Raw genomic sequence first — 21,998 nt, forward strand, 5'->3', positions numbered from 1 at the left:
TGCACCTAGACCAGATGACCCTGAATGGTGAAAGCTAAGGACACCCCGAAACAAGCCCCAATGAGAATCCAGGTTTCCTGGTTGCCCCTATAGGGCTCAAATGGGAATGGGGAGGTCAGATGCACCGGCACTATTCTTATTTATTTATTTATTTATTGCATTTTTAAAGCGCTCACACAGCCCGCGGGCATCGAGGCACTGTTACAAGAATTGTTTTGTTTTTTAGTTGCGTAATTGTTTTTTTTTGTCCCAGGAGGATAGCTCAGCAGCAACATGCTCGCCTTGGAAGCAATACGACACGAAGCAACACAGGTTCGATCCCTGGGTCCGTGCTTAGAAACCTCTGGGTATATAAGCGCATTATAAATACGCAACTAAGACATTAAAAAAAACCAATTACGCAACAAAAAATAAATAAATCCTGTAACAGCGCCTCGATGCCAGCGGGCTGTGTGAGCGCTCTAAGAATGCAATAAATAAATAAATAAATAAATAAATAAATATAGTGCTGGTGCATCCGACGAGTTGTGCTTGCGTGTGCCGCTCTGCCCGCCAGATCCGATCTCGTAGTTTGCTGCTCCGGTAGCAACAGTGCTGGTATCTTACCGGCACCATTACTACCGGACCAGCAAACTTATAATGAGGCCCATAGTGTGCAGGTACTGCAGGTTTTTATGATCTATTTGTACTTCCATAGGGAACCACTGTCCTCCAAGAAGTTGGTGTCTCCATTCGGTGAAGCTGTCTTTGATTTCCAGTTGCTACTTTTCTATGATGGCATCATTTCTTTCACTTGGAGTAAATTGCCAATACATTTTAGCGATAGGATGATCAAGTTTGATATTGGGATTCCATTGTAGCAGTACGGATCATACTGCGTTGTCGGATGCATCAGTTTCGGCAATAAGGAAGTTCCTCACTGGGATATCTTAGGATAGGTGCATTTACAAATTCAGCCTTGATAGCTTGAAACCCCTGTTCGGCTTGCTCATCCCAACAAAAGGGTATACCCTTTCACAAGAGCCATCGGCTGGTTTTCAAGGTGAAATCGGGAATAAAGCGCCTATAGAAATTCGCAAATCCCCAAAACCATTGCACAGATTTGACATCCCATGGACTTGTGTGGTCCAGATAGCTTTGATCTTCCTGGGGTCCATCTGAATGCCATCAGCATCAATAACGTAATCGAGAAATTCGATCCTTTCTCAATGGAACTTACACTTTTCTTCTTTGTTCAAGGGTCTTGAAGAAAATGAGGGTATCCTCCAAATAAACCCAAGTAGTGACACCCAAAAAGTCAGAAAAACAGACATGAGCCATTGGAAAACAGTTGGGGCATTGCACAAGCCAAACGGCATGATGCGGTATTCATTATGCCCAAAGGGTGACTTGAAAGCTGTTTTCTACTCGTCTCCTGGTTTGATTCGCACAAGGTAATAAGTCCCCCGGAGATCGATTTTGGTGAAAATGCAGGCATCATGCAAGGATTCTAGTATGTCTTTTATTAAGGGCAGCAGGTACCTGTCCTTAATAGTGATGTCATTTAACAGACGCTAATCAGCACTGGGTTGAAGAGCTCTTTCATTTTTAGGCACAAAAATAACGGGGCCCTGACTGGAGACTGAGAAGGCTGGATATAGCCTTTTTCATGGCACTGAGTGAAGTAGCGTTTCAATTCTTCTTGCTCTGTCAGGGAGTACACTCAACCATGTGGAATCGGTTTGTCCGGACATAGTGGAATCTCACAGTTGAAAGGTTGAGATGGTGGTTACGGTATGTCTCCTGGAGGTGGGGGGGGACACTTGATCAAATCTGGCATATTCCGTAGGTTTCCATTGCCAACAAAAAACAGACTGAACCGGGGTTGAGGTGATGAGATTGAGATGGATTAGAGACAGGTTAGCAATCGAACAGAATTTCCTGGTACAATAATCAGAACAAGAAAACAGGGTTTGTGAGGCCCAATTGATTTGGAGATTATGGAGAACCAGCCATGGAAACCCTAATACCAATGGGTAGGAAGGTGTTTGAATCAAATCAAAAGTTAACGTCTCTTCGTGCTGGTTAATTTCAAGCATGATAGGTTCTATCCCTTGAGTTATGGTACCAGAAACCAATGGGGTTCCATTGACCTCTTCCACAATCACTGGGCATGGTTTCTGCACTGAGGGTACCAGGTGGTGAGCACAGAATCTGGCATCCATGTAGTTGCGTGAGGCTTCTGAATCGATTAAGGCTGTTGTAGTAGTTGAAACAGACACATGCAGAACAAACAATACGTATGGTGGCATGGCGTGCACAGCAGCGGGGCCAGGCCTGGTGGTTGGAGAATTGGGCTTGTTGTTTCCTTCCCTATTGACAACAAGCACATTTGTTTCCCCCTTGCTTAACTGGCCGGATTGGGCAACTGCTCAAGAAATGACTACCATCTCCACAAAAGACGCAGAGGTTTTTGCTCCTACCTCATCTTTTTTCTGCCTCAGGGAGAGGTCCACGTTCTGTTCCTAGCTTCATCGGTTCTGCACCAACCTCTCCTACTGAGGGAGGATTCCTGGCAGTCGAAGTTGCTGGCGGGACCATCTTGTAATCCCCTCATCACCATTCTGCGCGGCTTTCGGTTAAACGATGGTCAATCTTGATCACCAGGTCAATCAATGCCTGTATAGTCGCAGGTTCTGGGGCATGGACTTGCTTATTCTTATATTCTTTACACAAACTTTGACGAAAAAGGGTTTTCTGTGTTTCTTCCGGCCATCAACTCGTTTGCTAACTGACGTAAACGGCTCCCATAAAGAATAACATTTTGAGTCCCTTGTTTTATATCCAGTAAACGATTTTGGGCTATGGCTGTGGTGCTTGATGATTAGAATGCCTCTAGAAATGCCTTTCCAAAATCTGGAAAGGAATCCAGAGTGGGTCGTCTTGCAGAAACATATAGGGTGGCCCATGCCAATCATTTCTAGTGAGATTTCTCTGAACGTATCCAATCTTTGCTCTATAATCAGCAAAGTGTACAGGTCGGAACAAAAACTGGACCCGGGAATGGTTGCAAAAGTGTGCGAGGGTCTGTGGATTGCCATCCTATTTTCTGGATGCAGTAGAGGCTACGGTACTTTCTGCAAGAGGTGTTGCTACAGTCCGTGATATGTCGTCTTTCAGTACCTAGTTTTCTTGCTTGAGGGCCGTCACTTCCTGACGGAGAGCCACCACCTTGTCTCTTAACTCCTGTAGGGCCTCCATACCTGAATCACTGCCGTCTGGGAAAGATGGTGATGCCTGAAAACCCACCGTGCCCCCACCAACTGAGGATAAAGCACTCAGAGGCGGTGCACCTGGATTAACGTGGCGCAGGAACAGTGCAGGGCACTGGGCAGGGGCAACAAGATGATAACAGTTGCAGGTCATTGCCCAAGAGGAACCAAGAGAGTAGAGGAGGGGACCAGGCAAGGCAAGGCATGGCATAGAGAGAGTAGGCACAGGGCGAGACAAGAAGAGACCAAGAGCAGGTGTACGGAGGGAAGAAGAGAACAAACAGAGCGAGGCCAACACAACAGTTGAGACGCACCGGGCTCGGTCTCACTTCCTATGTATGCCCTGGCTGTTGTACCTGGGTGTCTAGCAACCGAGCTCCGTAGTGCACGCAGAGCACGTGTGCCGGTAAAGTGTGGAAAATATGGTGGCTCCCTTTCGCAGCAATGATCCCAGGACCGGTCGCCTGACATCACCGCCGCAACCCCAGGAGTGCCAGCAAGAAAGCAGGTGTAGACATGACAACCACCAGCCAGGGGCACATCGTCCGAGAACCGGGGCATGACAGCTAAGTCCTCTGCCAGCGCGGAAATGCCAGTGCACGTACACTCACCAGCCTCCCGGTCTCTGCTGAACGACCTGGGAGGCACCTGCTGGCATGACGATATATGGAGACTTGTACAAGTTCTGTTTGTTAACGTCTTCACTGGTAGTTATTTGCTTGTGGCAATGCTTGTTCCAATTTTCCCCAAACTGACATGTCATATATGGAGACTTGTGGATAAATTGCCTTTCAACTTCTTCATTACTGTTCATTTGCTGGTGATAATATTTACTCCACCTTTTCCCATATTCACTTCTCTTATATGAGAACTTGTGTAAATCTTGTCTTTCCAATTTACTTGGTCGGTATTCAAAACATGTTTTTAATTGTCCATATGCCTGTTTGTACGCCCCGGGGTCCACAGCACCTATGGGCAGACTCACCAGTGTTTGCTGGCATTTCCGACTAGGGCACACTGATGCAACATCATTTTCACTTGGGGAAGGCTTCCCCTGCTCTGCAGACCCTGATTCAGTTAGTTCCTTCGCTGGCTTTGCATTCACCTACAGACAGAACTGCGGCTGTTCCAGGAGACGGTGTCCCCAGCAGCCTCGCTGCTGTTGACGGTGATGCAGTGGTCCACTCACAGCAACCACTGTGCTTCTCCCGGTCTCCCGCTTCTCCGGTATGTCAGGCTCGCAAGGGGTTGCTTGGAAGAGCCTGCCTCTCTTAGCACGGTCCTTTACTGTGCATGTGCTCCCACCTTCAGTTCTGCTTCCCGCCCCACCCACTCTGCATCTTTCTTTTCCACCTGGTTTAAATGTCTGGCGCAGCTGACTTCCATTATGACAAATAGTCTGCATGTTTGACTTGTTGTTTTCTTCAATCCACATTAACTCCTTCTTCCTCTTACTCGTCTCATTACTTGAGGCTTTGTGGGAGATGAAGACCATATGAAATTTAGATCTTTAAAGGTTGTATTGTTTTGGAACATTGAATCAAAACTATCAGAGACAGGAGATGTTAAATGAGCATTTGGTGTAATGGTCTTCTGCTCAGAATGAAAATATACTATTTGCACTTTAGATGTTAGTGTTTTCTTTTGAAGGGGGGGTCTACCGTGTCTCTCCTAATGGGGTCATCACCTACTTCTCGCGATATTCGTCCCGTCACACATGATACTCCCTTATAATGACACCCCCAGGGTCAGGATCAGTTACCGGATGCCGTCCCATGGCCATGCGAGAGTGGACCACTTCCAGGGTATCAGTGATAACTCTGTAGGAGTCATCACACCACACTTTCTGGTTCCTGACCCCAGGTTATAACCTCTTTCTCTCCCAGGATTAGATAGCTCTCCCAAGCCCATCTGGCCCTGACGTCCCCGCCCAGGGCATGTGTGTGTATCGAAAAGTCATAATAAGGGGACTATGCGACTCCCATTTATTCTGCGTTGATCTTACCACACACCAAAGATGGAGACCCGGCAAAGACAATGCTTATGTCTGTGTTCCTGAATCCGACTCCATGAGGTCTCTCCTTAAAACCATAAGGGGAGGCTGAATGCTTCACCCCTTTTTGTCCCTGGTGATCTAGAGGGCCTTTAGGTTGTTGCGCGAGCTCTTCTCTGTTGTTTGGGAGCACCAGGGCTTTGCTGAGTAAGGACGATGTGTCTCTTTCTATCTCACTGTCACAGCTTAAGGGTGTGCATCACTAGCACTGTAGTATCTTTGTTTCTCCAGTGCAGTGTTATCAATTTCTGCAGCCGATCACAATTCTGCTTGAATGGTCTTTCTGTTCTCTATTCATGAGGTACATCCTGGCGATTTTCCTCTACTTCTTGCGCAGGTGTGATTTTTCTAAAAGGGAAAAGAGAGCACTGGCAAGTAACTTGCAGTGGGATGAGATGAGTAAGCAGCGATCTGGACACAAACATAGGCACAAGAGAGGAAAACAGGAATTGGGGCCCTCTGTCTAGGGGTAGGACCTGTTGCCGGATTGTTGCCTACACCTCCCACTACCTGTGAAAAGGGGTTCCCAACCCCTTATAAGAAGGACAAGGCCTGGAGCTTGTCACATGGATCTCAAAGCTTAGTTTACAGATGCACAAATAATTCGCCCCACGCACCGAATCTTTTTGCCTCCCTATGCGCTGGCTCTGAAGGGAAAGCTGTAAAATTGGAGCCAGAGGTTGCTGCTTGATTAACCACTCTGTCAGCTGACGGATGAAGTGTTCAAAATTGTGGATCTCCTGGCTAAGCTTTGTTTTTTTGCCATATATCCTTGTCCACAATAAATGCAGCTCTGGGTTTTTCCCAGGCTGGTTTGAGTTTTTCCAGTAGAGCCCCACTACAGGGCAAAACCACTACTTTTCCTATATTCGGCTTCAGCATATCAGTGATAACCTGTACAGGGACTTCCTCTGAAGATGAAACCAGGTTCAAAGTGGCTATGGCTCTGGACAATACAGCCCTGTAAGAGCCAAAATATTGACCTACTATTGAAACAACGACACCAGCAACTTGGAGACAGCACCTGTAGGTTTTTCTTTACTTGGCGTTGGAGGCATCATATCCAAAACCATCAGCGTCAATGGCACTGGATTCTTGCTGGACTTTGCAGATTTTTGATCCCTTTCAGATCCAGCTTATAGATTTTTAGCATTGAATTTCTAAAAGACTCACATTTTTCTTGGGTGAAGAAGAAGTGGGTAAAGCAGGATTTTTACCGGACTCCTTTGTTCTGGACTTCAAGTGATTCCGCTTATGCTTTTTCGAAGGGAATGGAGAATGAAATCAGGAGGAGGAAAAGCTACTCGTAGATAACATATGTTGTTTTTTCTTCTCTTTTTCTCATTCTTCTGATCTGACGGAGAGCCGTAGCCTTTCCCTGGGTATCACCAGAATATTTTTCCAGAGTGGTAAATTGCCTGGCAAACTGTTCTCTTATGGCCTTGGTCATGATGGTCTGACAAGATCCACATGCCTGCGTATCATGGTCTTTTCTGAGGTACAAAAGACATGACGAGTGCAGATCTACCACCAACATAGAGTGATAACAGGTTTAAGAGGGTTAACGCTTGATTTTGCTGGCGACATTCTGAAAACTTAAAAGAATTGTGAAGTGACCCTGAAGGTTCCTAAGCATTGATCTGCACATACACATCTGTCATGTAACACTGGCACAAGATGGTGCTGACAGGAGGAGGAGGCTTAGATCAGAGCCGCACAGGTCCACCTCGTAGCTATGAGATGGTTTGCAGATCTGACTGCGTTAAAGGGGATTTTTCACAAGATGAGGAATCTTTGGAATAATGTGTCCATTAGAAAGTATAGTCTAAAAAAATCAACTTTGTTACAGATATGGAAGTGAATACACAACCATTTTCCAAAGCCTAATTCTCTAACATCCTGGTTAAAAATTCCCCTATCTTCTTTCGGTAAAACAGTGTCTACATGGCCTGGTTCACCGGACTAAGGCTTCTGCAGGCTGTACATAAAAGATGGTCAAAACGAAAAGAATGTCCCTCAATTTGTTTGCCAGTTTGTTCTTGTATTAATTTCCAAAGCCAGCTCCACTGGTCTAAAAACAGCCATATATCTAAAGAGGTGCTCTTGACAGGTCTAAAGGGAAAGGTATCCCAAATTTCCAGGGTCTCTACCCACCATTTGCTTACTTGTTCTTCCTACTTTCTTGTTGGCAAAACTCAAATATACATAATAGTCTGGTGGCATGGGTGAATGCATTCATGGTAAAATGTCTCTCAAATAAATGTAATTGGAGAATTTTCAGGGTCTCTGTCCGGTATCAATCAGTCTCCAATTCAAAATGTTCTTCTTCTCGAAGACACATTCTTCACACATCTTTGTCTTGTCCTTGGTGGGAATATCAGGCTACTTGTTTTTAACAAACGTGTCAATGATGCATTTGGTTACAGCTTTGGAGCAAGAACTGGGATGATGTCTCAATAATGCCCAGAACTTGCGCCCAAAGTGAGATTCCCACTCAAGCGTTACATGGTTTTCACTAAGCCCTTGTTGACTTTCTGGTCTCAGGGTCCTTATCTTGTCAAGCTCAACCAGAATTTCTTCATCCTTCTTACTTCTACTCTGCACCTCCTCACTATTGTTATAGTGTTATAAATAGTGTCACAATAAAAAATTATAGGTGAATATGTCAAGACAAGAATGGTTGTGGTATGCTGAATCTTGACAGAATTGGCATCTAAATGACTATGCTGCAGTAGAAGATGCTGTTTTAGTAACAGGCAAGAACAGTTGCCAAAGCTAGCGGAAATACTTTTCCCAATGTATATTCTTATCCAAAGTATGGGGTGATCAACAAGTACAATATGTTTATTCTATTATTTAGGTTGTTGAATCTTACAGTTAAGATAGTAATGAAATAAAACACGGTGCTTGCAAAGCTCTGTACATAACAGGAGTGGTTCCCCACTTTGAAATACAGTCCCAGAAGCTCTTGGTAGTGAGTGTATACATAGAGTGGGCAGCCAAGATCTTGAAAAAAGTCTCTTTGATTGCCTTAATAAACTATTCTCACAGTTTTTGGTTGTTACAAAATCCCTTTGTGTAATTTTCTTCTGCATGATAGGGCAACTTCGGAATTGAATAAGCCACAATTTAAGGAAACCATTCTTTCCAGATTTGAGGCGCCACTGTTTAAGTACATAACACCAAATTAGAAGTATTATTACACTACAGCATGTATGATTCTGAAATTGATATTTGGCTAATTGTTCCGATACTTTAAAGGACTTCTTGAAAGACTGATAAATATCCTAAGTGTTAGATGCATTTATAAAAATAATATGGCATATGCAGTCACAACCACTATGCTCTGATATAGCCAACCACACATTTATTTCAATGTTATATACACACAGCCTTGTTCTCTTACCTTTATATGGATCATTAGCTTTTTTAGGTTCCTGTATATCATCCTTCATTTCAGCAAAACAATCTTTTCCTTCAAGTAAAGTGCTTTCTGAAGTCTTTTCCTCTGTTGATTCTTCATAAATCTTAGGGACTTCAAGGGTTGTCATTTTTCTTGGCACACCTGGCGAACGTCTTTCTACAGGTGGGGAATGAGAAGATGTGGAAGTTTGCAACAAGGTTTGATTCCTTCTAGAAAGACCTGGCGAGACGGTAGGACTCTCTTTCTTTGTACTACCGGGAACAACAATAGAGTCATGCAGGGCAGATTCTACATCATCTGACTGCTTGGATTTTGAAAGAAATATTTTACGACGCGCACCCAAGGCTAATTCTTGTGGTGTTGCAGAAGGAATAAGGGACACGTTTTCTTCAGATTTTGCCGTTTCATTTGTGTCTAATGGTAAATCAGGAGATATGTCATTAGCCTGTGTAGATTCCATAAAAGGGACATCAGCCACTACAATTGAAGGCACTGACAAAGATGTCCCTTCAGTTTCAGAAGCCATCTTCCCATTCTGTACCTGTAATGTTGAAAGATCTTCTTTGCTTGAAATTATCACTGTACTTGTCATTCCATCTTGTTTTAGTGTGTTTCTTGGAATGCAAGGAATGTCTGTGTTTGGAAATAAAACTTTATCAATCTCTTCGGCAAATTTTCTGTATGTTGTAGGACTCTGCTGCAGGACTTCTACATTTTGAACCATATCATCATCTGAGCTTGGTGTCATTATTCCTGATGTGGAACTGGAAGTCAATGATTCTTCTTTTGGACTGCAATTATCACTTTTAGCAGAATCACTCAATATCATTGTTATAGGGTTTAGGCTCACAGTATCCACGTGTTGGACAACAGATTTATGTGTACGATTATCTTTGTCTTCTTGATCTACCTTTACTTTGTCTTTTGTACCTCCCTTGTTTTCAATTTCCGTCTTTGTGATATTCAAAAGCATAAGCAAAGAATTCTTCAACGAGGCCACAAACCCACTGTTCTCTTTTTCTTGGTCCATTGAAATATTATCCAAAACAACTTCTTGTGTATGCTGAGAAACTAGTGGAATTGTTACCTCTGACCTCTTGGGTTCTTTCGCTTCCAATGAATCTCCTGCTAGCATTTCTATTTTAGGGTCATTTTCTTCAATTGCCTGACTTATGCCGGGCAACACATGTTTTTTCCTATCATTGACTTCCCCTTGAGACATTTGCAATCTCATTTCTACTTCAAGACACCCTTTGGTTGACAATTTCTCTTTTGGAGGATTATCTATCTCCGTAGGAGATACATTGTCACTTGTAATTTTTGTATCTAACTCCTTCTTGGCATCGCGCAACAAAGAAGCTACACTTTCATCAGAAGAGGAGGATGAAGTTGGCACATTTGCAGTTAACACATTACTGCAAACTTCCTGATGATCTGATTGACTAGATACAGAAACTACTGTGTTACTTGGCAGTGAATGTGTTCTATCGTCAGTGCATTCCAAAACTATTACACTTTCAATTTCGGATGAATCTTCTACTACACTCAATACATTGGCTATATTTTCATGAACAGCAGGCAAACTTTTTATCTCTGAGCTAGGTAGGTCAACTTTTGAACACGGTTGATGCTCTTCCATCCAATTCATACACCTCTCTGTTAATGCCCCACTTGTCTGCTGATTATGTTTTGTATCCTCTATCATTTCAACTTCCACAGGAAATACTGCTGTCTCAGACACCATCTCGGTGCGTTGACCTGGAATACCTTCTTTTAACAATGATCTTAGTGTATCCTTTTTCTTATTACTTACTTCTCCTATAGCTTCAGCCTTGATTAATAGGTGTGCCTCACTGAATTTATGCCTCATGCCTATTTCCACATTATGATTTGTTTGTAAATGCCCACTGTCGTCTGAATTATATTCCATGCAAGCTAAGGGTGGGTCAAATGCCTGATCTAATGGCATCGTAGAAGCATGCAAAATCGGTTCATGAGCGCTGCAGTCCACATCTGAGATTGTAAAAGAATCTGTCTTAGATGTATAGGTGCTATTCTCTTTTTCTGCAGGTTCTGTCTCCATAAATACATGTACATCAGCAGCGTTAGCTTGTTTTACGTTGCTTTTTGTGTCTTCACTTGGCATAGGTGTTGAATTCTTGATATCAGCACCTGGACGTCTTGGCTGTGGAGCTGAAGATTTCAGCTCTGATTCTGCATCTCTTTTCTCTTGCTCTGAAGTTTTCGCTAGTGTCAATGGATCGCTTGTTTCTGATACTACTCTTGTTACAGATGGTTTAGTAACTGTAGATGTTTGTATAAGCAAAGGGGTTTTTGGCTGGCTTGGTTCAGCAATTGTAGCTTTCAGTACAGGCTCAAAAGCTTTCTGCTCAGTTAGGAGAGCTTTGGTTTTGCGTGCAGGTGGCGTTGGCTCAGTTTGCTCGGGCACTGTATTTGGCTGTACCGTCTGAATCATTCTCAGTTCAGGTGTTGCAGAGTTTAGTGCTGGTGTTAAAACCTTTGACTCAGGAGTATGTCCTTTAAGTTTTCGTGCTGGAGGTTTTGGTTCACTTGACTCAGGTGCTGACGTTTTCTGTACAGATGCTAGAACCTCTGATTCAAGCATTTCAGGGGTGGAAATATGGAATTCAGATGGTGAGGTTTGTGGATTAACTGGCTCTTGTATTGATAATTTTCTCTCTCCATTGTTTGTACCTTTCTCTAAGGTACATGCTTCAGCACGAATGGATCTAATGTTCTGGTTCACATCCTAGAATGAAAAAACAAATTAGCATTGGAATTGTAGTCGAGGTTTAGGACACATAGGTCTTCCAATATTTTAGTTCTCCAGATGTTTTGGACCAAAACTCTCATGAGATATCTCATCATTGACCATGCTGACTCGGGTTCATGGGAATTGTAGCCCAAAAACATCTTGAGATCCAAAGGTTGCAGACCCCTGCTCTAGGATATAACTTCCAAACAATGCACTTCCGACACATGTTTTAATGTAGCAAACCTGTGTATAAGTTGTTGGAAAATTCACAAATACATTAAAAAAAAACCCATGCACCCTTTAACATGATCCATTAATTTTGTGAACTCTGGCCATTATTTCAAGGGTTATGCTGGCCCAGTTGTGGCTAATCCAAAAGCAAGAAAATAGAAAAGCATGTAAGAAAATAAAGCAGCCCAAGTTAGTAGTCAAATTATGTTGTATTTTGTATCGCTCTACATCACACATCTTGAGAAATCAGTCTGGTGATTTGTCCCATTTTAACCTAATTAATGTGGTTGATATGTGTAAGAAGCTGTGCTCACAAAACCATTTAAATGTACATTTAGGTAGAACTAAGGAAGGTAATTTACAGGTACCTGGACCAAGACATATTGATTTATTTATGTTTGAACTGCTGGGAAATATTTGCGCTATCAACCAGACCCTTTCAAATAAAGTATTATAGGATTGATTACAGCCTCTGATAGGAGGAAGCTACTCCTGACAATGAGGACAGGTTAGAAAAAAAAAATAAGTAGTATTTCTGTGTAAGTAAAAATGACTTATTCTAATCCTATCTTCCCATGAGTTGAATGTGATTACACATTTTAATACTAGAGATACATCACTCTTCCTTAAATAATGTTGAATAATTCCTTAATTGAAATTGAAATGTATGAATTTTTTCTCATCTTGCTTACCAATAACTGTTACTTTTTCAACTTTTCTTCTGAAGGTCACATGATTGACCTTACAAAATCTACCGAAATAAATTATTTCCATGACAATCGTATTTCAAATGCAGATCCAGCAGGTAAATAAATACTCAACTGCATTTACATAGACTCTAACTTGGACAACCTTCACCCATATTTTGCTAGAAAGCAAGTCTTTCAATATGCATATTTCTATAGTAGAAATGCAGCAGTGATTGGATCTAAAATGATAGAACAGTATGCCCGAATATAAAATGAACTTAGTGACTGTGAGTCACCCGTGAATATATTATTCATAGGATGCATGACCGACAAAAACTAAACCAGCAGGTAGAATTTCATTTACAGAGGTTCCTCTATAAGAAAAAGGTGAAAAAAATATTCTATTTAATTCACATTAGCAACAAGCCCTGCCAAAAGCTTTTAAATGCAACATTGTTTCAGAGCTGAAAATGCAGAGATTACACAGATAAAGTGAAATATTGAAACATATTTAAATATCTTATTTTTTTAATGTATTCATAAAGTTTATTAGGTTGTTAACTTAACTTTATTTCTGATGTTTGTAGACTTAAAGTTTTTGTTGGTTTAACCTCTACTTCTTTGTAAAAAAAAATCTCTCTATATTTATATATATATATATATATATATATATATATATATATATAAATCTAATATGTAATATATATATATATATATAGGGCCTCATTATGATTTTGGCGGTAGCCATGCCGCTAGTGGCGGCATGGCTGCTGCCAAAATCGGGTCCGGGTTCCCAGAATGGGGAATTACCGGCCCATTCCGAGTTTGGAGGGCCCGGTAATTCCTCCCTCCAGGAACCAGGGCCTGGACCTTCCCCATTCCCATTTCAGCCCCCATAGGGCTGAATGGGAATGGGGGAGGGAGCAAACAACGGGCCGATTACGAGCGGCCCGTTGTTTGCTCCCTCTTCCCCTCGCAGACCCGGTAAGCACGCCTGGTTTGGCCAGGCGTTACTTACCGGGTCCCGCGAGGGGAGCTTGTAATGCGGCGGAGCGGGTTTAACGGGTCTGCCTCCTTTAGCGGGTCCCGTTAACCCGTTCCGCCTCACTTGTAATGAGGCCCATAGTCTCTTACTAGCTCACTGGAGATGTGACAAAATGTGCAGAAATTGCCGAAAATAAAACAATGCTTAGGGCAATTATGCAAACTGGTATTTTGCTCTACAATTGGGGAACAATATTACACACACATGGGCCTCATTCCGAGTATGGAGGTAATCATTGCGCTATTAGCGTCATGGCTACCTCCAATACCGGTACCGAGTCTGCCCTTGTTCAATGGGGACTTACCGGTCTATTCCGACCTTTGCGGGACTGGTACGTCCCCATTCCCATTTGAGCCCCCATAGCGCTCAATGGGAAGGCGCTAAAAACGGTACTGCAAATTGCGGTACCGTTATTAGCTCTAAGGTCCCTTAACGGGTCCCGTCCTTAACGCCTGGTAAAACCAGGCGTTAAGGAAGGGACCCACTAAGGGAACTCAGAATAGGGCGCAAAGGGATTACCGGCACCTGTGTCCTAACCGGTGCCCAGTATCCCTTTGCGCCCAACTTGTAATGAGGCCCAATGTGTGTGTTGACATGTGTATGGCGTCTCCTTCAAGATAACACGGGAGAATAACACATGCAAATACACATGTTAGTTGAGACTTGAATCACGACACACATCCTGACACAAAAAATATTTCTTTTGAATGCAAAATTGAAATTTTGCAGAGAGCACATGTTTTTATTAATTCAATTATGTGTGAAGTCTGGGTTAAGAGATACACTATGGCCCTCATTCCGAGGTTGGTGCTAGTCATGGCGCTATTAGCACCATGACTAGCACCAATACCGGTACCGCCACCGATTTGGTGGTATGGGGACTTACCGGTCTATTCCGACCTTTGCGCGACCGGTAAGTCCCCATTTGAAAAGCCATTCCCCATTCCCATTTGAGCCCCCATAGGGCTCAATGGGTAGGGGGAAGACGTCAATAACGGTACCGCAAATTGCGGTATCGTTATTCATCCCGGTATCCCTTTGTGGGTCCCGTCCATAACACCTGGTAAAACCAGGTGTTAAGGGAGGGACCCGTAAAGGGACCTCGGAATAGGGCGCAAAGGGATTAGCGGCACCGGTGTAATTACCGGTGCCCGGTATCCCTTTGCGCCCAGGTCGTAATGACCCGAGTGGGCCTCATTACGAGGTAGGTGTTAAGGGATTACCGGCACCGGTAAGGACACCGGTGCCGGTAATCCCTTACCACCCTATTCCAAGGTCCCTTAGCGGGTCCCTTCCTTAAAGCCTGGTCTGACCGGGTGTTAAGGATGGGACCCGTTAAGGGACTTCAGAGATAATAACGGTACCGCAAATTGCGGTACCGTTATTAGCTCCATTCCCATTGAACCCTATAGGGGCTCGAATGGGGAATGGTTCCCTGAATGGGGACTTACCGGGTCCTCCAAGGTTGGAATGACCCGGTAAGTCCCTATTTCGGGAACCCAGACCCGGAATGAGGTAAGGGGGTAGCCATGGTGCTAGTAGCACCATGGCTACCTCCTACCTCGTAATGAGGCCCAGTGAGTTCGGGACTGCTCATCGCGTTGCAAACCTTGTGTTGAGGTAAGACGCTTCCCGTTCTCTATTCCTTTTAGCTGCCCAATGTGTGCCTCCCTGTTTTTGTTTCTCTGTTCACTGTTTCCTGCTCCCATCTGCAGTAGTTTCCCTCGCTTTCTTATCTCCCTCTCTTTGCATTTCTCAATTATTGGGAATATACCTTTGGATTTAAATGGAACTGTATGTCTGTCACAGTCAAGCCTATTTAGACGGTTTTTGATATGATATTGCATTTATAACGCTCCTATACACAAGTGTCAATCACGGTGCCTCAGGCTTTTCCCTCGCTTGGCTGCGATACCCCAGGCACCCTGGCGTTTTCCCCTGTGCCTCCAGGGCAAACACAGTGGTGCACAGTAGGGATCGTACCTATCTTTTCACACATCACCTCCATGACCACAGAAGAGAGCCACAGTTACCTGAAAGTGGCAGTCGAATCCAAAAGGGAACACCATAACTGGCCTTAGTGTCCATTGAAGGTTAGAGATTGCGAAGCATGGACATACCCACAATGGAACAAATGCATGAATTGGTGAATGCGGTTCAGACGCTGACCACAGAGGTCCAACTTTAAAGTCAGAGAATCTGGCACTTAGACAAATATTGCCAACTAGGGAACCCTTACCTATGGATTTCCTTTTGGGGGTTAGGGGGTTGCTACCGAAAAGTATGATGGTTCACCTAAAAAGTTGCTAGATACTTGTCTGATCCAATTTATTTTTAAACCCCATATCTTTGTTACCCCATGGGCCTGTGTCATCCAATCTGGTGGGCAATGCATTGGCGTGGGCAACTCCATTTGTTACTTCCAGTGACCCTCTTTTGGAGGATTGGCCAAGATTCACTAACGCCATGAAGGAAATGTGTGATAGACCGGAGATGGGTTTCTCTACCCAAGATTCTGTACTTGAAATATGCCACAGTGCTATGCTTGTCTTAACATTTCCAACACATTTTAAAAAGATGGCAGCAGATACTGGATGGCAAAATCAGATCAGTTAACTTTATTTAGGCGAGCTTTGAATGAAAGTGTCAAAAATCAATTAGCTCATGTTCACTGACCTAATTCTTGGCAACAATTGTTTGCTACTGCCTGCAACTGGAGCACTGTATACAAGAAAGAAGAGAAGAAAAGAGAAGAGGTCACTCTTCAATTTGCTAATCTCCAGTTAGTTATAACCACTAATAAGGATTCCGAATCTGAACCCATGCAAGTGGGAGCAACACAAGGGCCTCTCAATGAGGAGGAAAGGTGTAAGAGAAAGGAACAAGGATTGTGCATGTATTGTGGTCATGGGTCATCTGCTTCAGACCTGCCCTATCGTTTCTTCCTGACGAGTGGGAAATACAAGACCCCTGCCTTAAGAGGGACTGAATGCTGGGTGTCCCAAAGTAGTCTCTGTCGGCTGCCATCACTTACGCACCACCAACCAGAATCCCCCCTTGTTGTCATATGGATTTGGTTATGTTTCACTGACAATAAGATCGTGGAAACTCTGGCACTCTTAGGCCCTCATTACGATACTGGCGCTAAACCATGGCGCATTTAGCAGCATGGTTGGTGCCGGTAGAGTAACAAGTCCGCCAATGTTCAATGGGGAATTACCACCCCATTCCAAGGTTGGCGGGGCGGTAATTCCCCATTGAACATTGGCCCTTCCCCATTCCCATTTTTGCCCCATAGGGCTCAATGGGACTGGGGAAGGCGCTAAGTATGGTACCGCAAATTGCGGTACCGTACTTAGCACCAAGGTCCCTTTGCGGGTCCCTACTTTAACGGCTGGTCTAGACCAGCCGTTCAGGTCGGGTCCCGCAAAGGGACCTCGTAGTAAGGCGCTAATGGGTTAACGGTGCCCCAGCCTTTTACGGCGCTGTTACCCCATTAGCACCAGGGTCGTAATGAGGCCCTTAGACTGTGGATTCATGGATGATTCCTGGGCAAAGGGCCTCATTACACGGTAGGCGGTAAGGGTTTACCGGTACCGGTATTTTACCGGTACCGGTAAACCCTTACCGCCTTACTACGAGGTCCCTTTGCGGGTTGGAGAATTTAATGCCTGCAGGCGTTAAAAACCAACCCGCAAAGGGACCAGGGAGCTAATTACGGTACTGCAATTTACGGTGCCGTAATTAGCACCTTCCCCATTCCCATTATGCCCTTTGGGGCAAAAATGGGAATGGGGAAGGGCAATGGGGGAAGGGGGAATTACCGCCCCACCAACCTTGGAATAGGGCGGTAATTCCCCTTTCCACCAAGGCGGTGCCAGTATTTTACCGGCATGGACCAAGGTGCTAATAGCACCTTGGTCCACCGCCGTCCGTGTAATGAAGCCCAAAGTCTCATGGCATTGCATGAGAATGTAAGAAGATATCTGGCCTCATTCAGGGTTTCGAGCTAACCATGGAGTAATTAGCTCCATGGTTGCCTCTGAAACCGTCCCAAATCCGGCATGGTGAAGGGAGTAATTACCGGTCCATTCCAGGGTTGGAGGGACCGGTAATTCCCCATTCACCTTTTGCCCTTCCCCATTCCCATTTCTGCTCCATAGGGCTCAATGGGAATGGGGAAGGAGGTAATTACGCCACTGTAAATTACGGTACCGTAATTACCTCCGAAGTACCTTTGCGGGTCCCGTACTTAACTCCTGCTAAAAGCAGGAGGTAAGGAAGGACCCGCAAAGGGACCTCGGAATACGGAGGTAAGGGATTACCGGCATCGGCACCCTTTCTGGTGCCGGTAATTCCTTACCTCCAACCTCGGAATGACCCCCATCTTCTCCTATTGAAGGAGTTAATGGCAGACCTCTCTCTTCTGGCTATGTGATGGAGCACAATCTTCCCCTGACATCAAGAGTCACCTGCTATATGGAGACATTGGGCCTCATTACGAGGTGGGCGGTAAGGGATTACCGGCACCGGTAAGGGCACTGGTGCCGGTAATCCCTTACTGCCCTACTACGAGTTCCCTTTGCAGGATTTCCTTTAATGCCTGTTTTTTCCAGGCGTTAAGGACGGGACCAGCAAAGGGACTCTGGAGCTAATAACGGTACCGCAATTTGCAGTACCGTTATTAGCACCTTCCCCATTCCCATTGAGCCCTATGGGGGCTCAAATGGGAATGGGGAAGGGCCCTGGTGATGGGGAATTACTGGTCCCGCCAACCTTGGAATGGACCGGTAATTGCTCCATTCACCAGGGCGGAGTCGGTAGGGTTTTGGAGGCAGCCATGGAGCTAATAGCTCCATGGCTACCTCCAACCTCGTAATGAGGCCCAATCTATTTTGATTTAATAAGGGTTGCTCATTTTCCGGTAATGTTGTGTATCCCCTAGTTGCGCAAGCACAATCCTCATATTTACTGGACCACTAAAACCTTGTTTTTGGGTTCCCATTCCAGACAAATGCCTCTGCTGGCTGCATCAATGTGCGCATCTGACGACTCGAGCAGTTACTGTGTTATGAGCGTTGCTTCTGATGGTCCCACCTTGAAGGCTGCTTGTCAGTCGGCTCGTCAGTCTCTGTTGATGTGCAGATCGACTTAAGGAGTCAATGGTGATTATTTTCACATATCTGCAGTGTCTGTCAACTACATGCAGACTAAGCTACACATGACTAAATTATACATGTGTAACAAGGTACAAGGAGTGAGATGTGATTATTCTTGCATATTTTAAGTGGTTGCCAACGACATGTGGACTAAGCCACATATTACTAAATTACACAAGTTCCAGTCATAGGCTAGAGTTTTTAATTTGGTGTACTTCCTATGTTTATATGCAGATCATAGCGGCAAGTAATTGGATTATGACGAATTTTTGAAGAGAACACTAAGATTTATCCAGACACGTCACCTTCATGGGATTTCTGTGTGCTATGCATTGTCTATACCCACAGTGAGTTAATGTATTTGTTCTGTATGGGTATGCTGACCTGTGACATAAAGGCCTAGTTGTTTCACTTGCTGTTACTGCCTCGTGATCACACTATCATTAGTAATCAGTGGTATGTTATGATTCCCCTTTAGAGTGTTGTAATGGCACTGGTCCGGCCATTGACCCTAATCCCTGAGTTGATCACTGTAACATGGTCCATGTGAGAAGGCGTTCTGAACGTCTGTAGCAAATCACAGATATGAGACCACAAGTAAGTCTGGTTACACTATCAGTATATGGAGGCTAGCATCCACATATAGAGCAGCAGCCTCACTCTGTGCTTACGTTACTTGCAGGCTTTGTGGTATTGTCCTCCGGAGCATTGTTGATTCATTCCTGAGTTTGTGCCACCCCCATCAATTGTTATTGGAGGCGAGTTGCATACTTTTGTAATAACAAAAGATTTACTTGCATAATTTGTTTATGCCTTATTTGTGATGAAAAGAGTTTGGACCGTAACTAGGTGTTGTTTTGTTTTGTGACCCATGTAGAGTGAATAGTGGAAGACATCTTCCACCATACTGTGTTTTGTATGTGAGGGAATATTTACACCTCATTGTTTGTCCTGAAGAAGGTCTGAACTATGCCAGGCTGCAATTTAAAGCCATCCTTTAACCGACCGAAACATGTGTAGACTTTTTGTCAATAAGCCTGATTCGCGATTGTACATATATACACACCAATAGGAGATATGGGTCTGATGGAAATATTATAAATTGTTGTATCTAGAAGCACAATAAGGGTTCCATTTATAGGCTGACCATTTATTGTGCATATTGTGATCACTGCGTGTGAGTGAGAGTATGGGCATGAAAGGTAGAATGAATCAGATGTCAAAATGATGATTTGTCTTTATTAGTTGTATGGGTTGTTTTAATATTGTGGCATTTTTCTAAATATATTTATTTTTTGTATGAATAATCAATTGTTAAGTGTATCAGTCCAACCTCATTACCTAGGCAAAACCAGAGGTCATACGCAATGCTTGGTTCACACCAGAACTACAATTACTTAAATCATCTGTCCTCAAAACCTATCACACGTGGAAAGCGCTTGCCACACCCCTGCTTCTTCTTAAAAATAAAGCAACTGCCTCTACTTACAAAAGAGCTATTATTGAGGCTAAGTGAAACTTCTTTAATAAAAGAATACAAGACATGCTCTTCACTGGCTCCCTGTGGAGTCCTGAATCTTATTTAGGACTTTGACAATAATTCATAAATCTGGTCAGGGCCAAATGGCAGACTACCTACAGCAGCTCCTGCCTAGGAGATCAAATACCAGAGTTTTACGATCGAATAATCAACACCTGATATTTGTTCCAAAGTGCTGAACCACTAAGGTGGGCAATTCAGCCTTCTTTGCCGCTGGGCCTAAGATCTGGAATGCTCTCCTTTGGAGGTGAGAAGCATTGAGTCACTAGAGATTTTTAAGAAAAGGTTGAAGACCCACCTTTTTAATTAGCTATCTTGTAATTCTCTTTACTGAGACTCCCCATACTTTTATCGATACTCTGGTTTATGTTCTCTTGCTTTTGTGTTGTTTTTGTCTTGTAGTGCCCTCACGCCCTTGGGTCCATGGCAGCGCTATACAGATGTTATAAAGTAAAGTAAAATAACTAGGTCCATTTTTTGAATATTATCTGGTTGGCAGCAGCCAGAGTCACGTCAGTGTTGGATTGCTTGAGGTGCAGCACTGCATTGGGCTATATATTTTGTCCATGCTCCTCCAGTAGCTTGTCCTTCTGGTGACACACAGAGGCAGACGAGGAATAGCCAGGAGCCGAGTACTAGGAAAATAAGGAAGCTGCTGCCACAAACGAAGCATGAGGTTGGGTATGAGCCAAAAGTACTAAAGATTTGTTCTCCATTTGTCTGAAATGTGCATCTAGACACTTGTTGACCAGCGTCACCCAGTGAGGTTTTTGACAGGTCTTCTTAGCTAGCATTAATACGTCTTTTTGGATTGGGATCCCTGATTGATTAGGTGTCTTGTGTGTTAGTATTTCTGACAGGACCTCAGGCTCAGGTTGCATCTGCTGGGGGAGGAGGTACCCCTGACAATTCAGCTAGGCACTCCATTCTGTCATGGAATAATTTCCCTGACGAAGGGGTATCCTCTTATTCCTCATTGGAATCCTGAAGTCACTCTATTGCCTTATGTGGTGAACCGCTAAGAAGCAGCATGAGAGGGAGTATTGCACATCCTGTGGAGGGCTCTGAGGAGGCTGTGTAGGTAACGAATGTGGGGGCAGAGGCAGAGGTAGAGAGACTTGAGGTGGCGTTGCTGGTGGAGGATGTGGCTACAGTTGCATCTGGAGAATAAATTCCCTGATCCGCCCCTAGATATGCCAGTCATTTGCTGAGATTTCGTCAGGTGTTCATAAACCTTTCAAACCATTTCTCCTCATATGATGCTTGCTAGGTCTGTTGTGATGCCTGAGCCGCAATTGTGGGGTCAATGTAGATGAGGTAGGACTGCTGGTAGCCTGCTTTGACTGGAGGTGGTGTCTGTATGTAGTGTGACGTAGCTGAAGAAGAATAAGAGGGGCACCACAGTGTGTGTGGTGACCCATTCCGGCTTGGATAATGATCTCTTTAGGCAGTTTGTGGCAACGTGCTTCGTTGTCCGCCAGACTGTGTTGCCATTTCCAAAGGAGATGAACCGCACGATCAACGGGACGCTTCCACTTATGTTGGAGATGAGACACGGCTTTGCTTTGCCACCATTTCATCCGTTTGTCACCAGAAATGCATGGGAATATAGATTCCTGTGGAGAGTTCCGACTGCTAGACCTTTGAAAGGCCTCAAATGTTGACTCTGTGACTTTGTCAACCTTGGCGGAGACTCTGGGAGGCATACTTCCCTCAGTCTCAAGACTTGTTAGTCTGTACTGTGTGTTTAGTCACCCCATCATGCTTCCTCCCAGTAGCAGGGCTTGTAGGTGCCTCAGACATCCATTTGGTGCCAGAGCCTGTAGGCCT

At 44.2% G+C, this 21,998-nt stretch overlaps 1 protein-coding gene across 2 annotated transcripts in view; it reads right to left on the reverse strand.

Annotated features, from left to right (window-relative positions):
* The window catches only part of ALPK3 (alpha kinase 3), a 1,238,914-nt gene that overhangs the window by 556,021 nt on the left and 660,895 nt on the right, over positions 1-21,998 (reverse strand). For both annotated transcript variants that reach the window (XM_069624457.1, XM_069624456.1), the window contains one exon: positions 8,711-11,498. In XM_069624457.1, coding sequence (XP_069480558.1) covers positions 8,711-11,498 — 2,788 coding nt within the window. The remainder of the gene's footprint in view (positions 1-8,710; positions 11,499-21,998) is intronic.

The sequence above is a fragment of the Ambystoma mexicanum genome, chromosome 11 (genome assembly GCF_040938575.1).
Source record: "Ambystoma mexicanum isolate Mex_15411 chromosome 11, UKY_AmexF1_1, whole genome shotgun sequence".
NCBI classification, from domain to species: Eukaryota; Metazoa; Chordata; class Amphibia; order Caudata; family Ambystomatidae; genus Ambystoma; species Ambystoma mexicanum.